Source organism: Coenobita brevimanus, chromosome 69, assembly GCF_032717465.1.
Source record: "Coenobita brevimanus isolate Jiangsu-jjx chromosome 69, ASM3271746v2, whole genome shotgun sequence".
Lineage (NCBI taxonomy): Eukaryota > Metazoa > Arthropoda > Malacostraca > Decapoda > Coenobitidae > Coenobita > Coenobita brevimanus.
The window spans coordinates 750,399-755,147 of NC_137022.1; the positions used below are offsets into that span (position 1 = coordinate 750,399).

At 44.2% G+C, this 4,749-nt stretch overlaps 1 protein-coding gene across 1 annotated transcript; it reads right to left on the reverse strand.

Annotated features, from left to right (window-relative positions):
- Positions 1-3,716: 3,716 nt before the first annotated feature.
- Positions 3,717-4,115, reverse strand: LOC145406018 (uncharacterized). The gene has a single exon (XM_080277205.1). It carries the CDS (start codon positions 4,113-4,115, stop codon positions 3,717-3,719), a length of 399 nt encoding a protein of 132 aa, XP_080133331.1.
- Positions 4,116-4,749: the final 634 nt, after the last annotated feature.

The following is a 4,749-nucleotide window of genomic DNA, read 5'->3' on the forward strand; positions in this document are numbered from 1 at the left end:
GCTAATAATACATATACATGACATATAATATCTTCTTCCTTTATTTTCAGAGGTACGAGGGTCAGGAGCCGCAGCCAACAACAGCCAGCGAGGATGTCGCTGCTGCAGAAGAGGATGACCCTCCTCCAAGACCATCCCAGTCTTCCTCAGGCAGCACAACGGAGACAGAGCCTGGCACTGATGCCACTGGTGCCTTCATCAGGCGCAGGAAGACTGTGGACGCGGACAGGGAACTGCTGGAGGAGGTAAATAAAAAAAATTATTATTTTAGTAGTTAATTTAAAGCATTGTTTAAGATCTATAAATACTGCAGCTTATAACAAAGTCCTCTGGCTTGACAATTTACGTTCCATTTACTCTGTCTCTCTCTCTGTGATTGACATTCCACAACATGTCAAACCCCACTAATTGTTTTTCTGTTTTTTCGGAACAGATCAGGGAAAGTCAGCAGGAAAACATGGAACTGACCAACAAGCAGCTGTCCCTCTTCGATGCCCAGTCCTTCCACTCCCTGGAGGTGAAGCAGTTTCAGCAGTGGCTGGCTACAGTAGCGGGGCAATTCAATCAGAGAACTTATATCGAATACAGCATTGAGGTTCATCGGCTCATCAATTACTATCGTCTCAACCCTGTTCCCGCGGATCCTTTCCCACAGTCTCACCCACAGCATCACCCACTGCCTCGCCAACAGCCACACTCATCCTACGTCGTTGATCCACCCCCACCAGAAAATGTCCCTGGCACCTCTCACCGACACCCACGTTGGCAACCTCCAGCAACGCTGTGATACACCTGGACCTCCAGCATCCCCACCTATGGCCATAGGTCTATCCTGCTCAGATGACCCCAGCGCACCCCTCAGCATCACACTACAATCCAGAGTGGTCCATCAGAAGCCTGGACAGGATATTCGGGGATTGCCACGAGGAAATGAGGGGTGAGGACCTACCTACACACGCCATGATAAGTCACAAAACACACAACACAAACAAAAACACAAGACAAAACGTTTTAAACAACTGCCTACATAAAACTCCCTACATTTACTCTATATAGCTATTGCACTATGTTTTCGTTGTATGATCAGTAATAATGAAGTTTTTTTGTGATCTCAATTTTGTCTACTCTTACCCAGACGCGTGCATTAATTTTAGAGTAAATTTAATCATAAGACACGTTTTACATGAACAAGTTGCAATGTTCAAATAAAACAGAACCGTAATTAAACTAAATAAACTCAGTGAAAGAAAATACAGTTAATTAATGGAAATGATTAACAGTAATGCAGAATAAAAATACTATACAATAAATAACAGATAAAAAAAATACTGAAGAAAGAGATGTCTCCTGTTGTAAGATGAAAGATTACAAGGTTTAAAGAATAAGGATAAAAATATTAAAGATTAAAAGATTACAAGATACAAGATCATAAGATTAAGTATAATATACTGTATGATATATAAATGTACATAGGGAATTCACGGGTACTTGCCACTCACTGTTGGCCCTCCTGCCACGGCAAACGGTTCTCAGGCCTGCTGTAGAAGTCATTGAGGTACTCCCTCACCACCTTGGCTGATCCTGGTCCTGTCTCAACCTCGAGACTACAAGCCGTCCAGCCTCATGTTGCTCCTCCAGGCGCCCTGCATAATCTCCATCGTCGTTGGGTACTCCTGGTCCACAGCTGTGATGGCCAAGGAGGGACGCTTGAATCAAAGTAATGTTGTGGAGGCAGCAGCAGGCCAGGACCACCATCTTGGGACGCAGGGCCATCATGGTGAGGAGGCATCGGAGTCTGAATAACGTTACAGAAATAATTGGCATCAGTTCAAACACAAAACTACTAATTTTGCACAGGATTACAAATCAAGGTGCATGTGATTGACACACATTTTCGTATAATAATCGACAATACAATAGGTAACTGGACAAATTAAAAGGTCCAGTATACAATATTGGCCAGAATCCCAAAGGCATTCTCCACTACCCTCCTGGCTCTCGACAGACGGTAGTTGTAGTTCCTCTCCTTTAGATCAAGTCCTCGGTGGGGATACGGCATCTGAAACCACTCCCTCATGGGAAAGGCATCATCCCCCACGATGAAGTAGGGCACCGGCTGGCCACCTCCAGGTAGTGGCTCTCTTGGAGGTAGGCCATCTGCATTGTCCGCGAAGGCAAGGCAGAGATCAGTCATTTGGAAGATCCCCGCGTCACACTGACCCGTTGGCACCCACGTCCACATACATGAACTTGTAGTCAGCATCCACGAGTGCCAGGAGGACGATGGAGTGAAATCCCTTGTAGTTGTAGTATCAATCAATCAATCAATCAATCACTTCCTGTGGCACCCCACAGGATGCATAGGGCCTCGATGAACTCTCCACCAATATCTATCTCTTGCCATCTCCTTCAGGTCCCACCAACACTCCTCTCTTGCTTTTCTTTTCATTGTCCTCAGCCAGGTTTCCCTCGGCCTACCTCTACCTCTTCTTCCTCTAGCAGTCCACTCTGGCACATCCTGTATTAAACTGCCTTCTTTTCTGTATGTGTGCCCCAGCCACTTCCAGCGAGACAGTCTCACATATTCATTAACTGGTTCCACTCTCGTAATATCCCTTACTCTTGCATTTGTAACTCTGTCTTGCCACTTTACCCCAAGAATCCTTCTCAGTATTTTATTCTCAAATCCTAATACTTTCTGATCTGTTGGGCCATAAATTAAAATTGGTCTAACCATGGACTTGTAAATTTTCACTTTAGTATGTACCAAAAGCATATTATTATTCCCAACAGATTTCAACATTCCAACAGCTCGCCAAGCCTGTCTAATCTTCTCCTCATTTTCATTGTTTAATGATCCATTAGATGATACAATCGTTCCCAGATATTTAAAGTTTTCTACATTCTTCACCACATTATTCCCAATTACACAATCGATTTGGTTCTCCACGTTCATATTAATAATTTCAGTCTTTCCACAATTTATTACCAATCTCACTTTTTCTCCTTCCTCCACCAGACAATCAAGCACCTTCTGCATCTCGTAAATACTTCCGCAAATCAGTACAATATCATCAGCATAGTCCAAATCCATCAGCTTCTTATTTTCTTTCCAGTTATAATTCCTGCACCTGTTCTCCTTACAACCTCTCTCATAACATAATCCATAACCAAAACAAACAACAATGGTGAAAGAACTCCTCCTTCAATCACTCCTGACCTAACTTCAAATCGATCTCTCAAAGAACCACCCACCATTACCTTACAAAAAGTAACTTCATGCAGGCTTCTAATGATATTTACAAACTTCTGGTATACCATCGAATCTCATAATTTTCAACATAGCTCCACGTGAAACACTATCAAACGCCTTTTCGAAATCCACAAAACACATACTAAGTGGCATTTTCATCTCATTAGCTTGTTGCATTAGATGCCTTGCAATAAAAATCTGATCATTACAACCTCGACCGTTTCTAAATCCCGCTTGTTCTTCTCTCCAAATTTTATCAATTACTGGCTCTATTCAGTTCAAGAAGATTTTGGAAAAGACCTTTGCAACTACAGGTGTCAAAGTTATCCCCCTCGAATTGCCACATACACTTAAAAATCCCTTTTTTGATATTTTTATAATCACTCCATTTTTCCACTCTTCTGGACTTCCACCATTATCCCAAGCCACATTAAAAAGTTTCAAAAGCGCATTCATCAACTCATCATTTTCCACCCCATATTTGGGGGTCCTTGAATGGTGATGTGTTGTTCGAGGCACCCAATGTGTGATGGAAGGTCCACTTGTCATAGAAGCCCTCTGCTACCTTCTTCCAACCTTCCAGGGTCTGTGGGCGTATGATGGCCTCACAAGTTTCTCGGACCACAATAGAGAAGGTGTTGTGGGCCACCCTGGAGTAAATGGCCATGCTCTTGTAGGACTCCCCCGTGGGCAGGAAGTGGATGGTCATGGAGAGACGTAGACCAGGCTCCAGGGGCTTCCACATGTTGGTCTCCTGCTTCTGGATCCTTGGTGTGAGGCATTTGAGGATCTCCTTGAGCAATGCCTTATCCATCCTCACGAAGTTCCTGTAGGTGGTCTGGTCATTGTTGATAAGGATCATAAGAAGGGCTTCATAGTGGCCATGTAGGGGTCGTTTGACTATCCATTCCTGCACCCAACATGATCGTGCTTTGCGTTGTTGCCTCCTCCTCCGTCGTCTCCTGAGTAATAGCAGGTGGTACAAACTCAGCGAATATCGATGCAGGTGTAGAGGGCTAGGGCCTTGGCGACTTCGTCGTAGGTGAACTTGTTGAAGATAAACTCCACAGACTCCATGGCGGCTAGTATTGGTCGGCAGGGGGGCAGGTGATCGAATGGCAGGTAATCAGTGGGCGCCCCCCAAATGTAAATGCACCAATATTGCAGTCGTATGCGGTTCGTGGTAGGTTCCAGTTATTTGTGTGATTCGTGTGTGTTTCGTGTGCATCGTTCGGCTTTCGTGTGCATTTCGCGGGTAAAACGGCCAACTTCGGCTAATGTTCGTCAATGTCTGTGTGTGTTCGTGAGGAATTCGTGTAAAGTTCGCGTTGAAATCAATTGTTTTAGTATTTTGTTCTGACTATGTTTGTGTGATTCTTACGGTTATCATGTGGCGATTGTGTGAGGTTCATGGGCATTGTGTGGGGTTCATATTTGCTGCTTTTTGTGGCCGGTTCGGTCAATGACTTGCAAATTCTGAGAAAAGGGCAAGTCAT

Coding starts and splice junctions, on each gene's coding strand:
- LOC145406018 (XM_080277205.1), bottom strand. CDS start 4,115: ATGATCCTTATCAACAATGACCAGACCACCTACAGGAACTTCGTGAGG.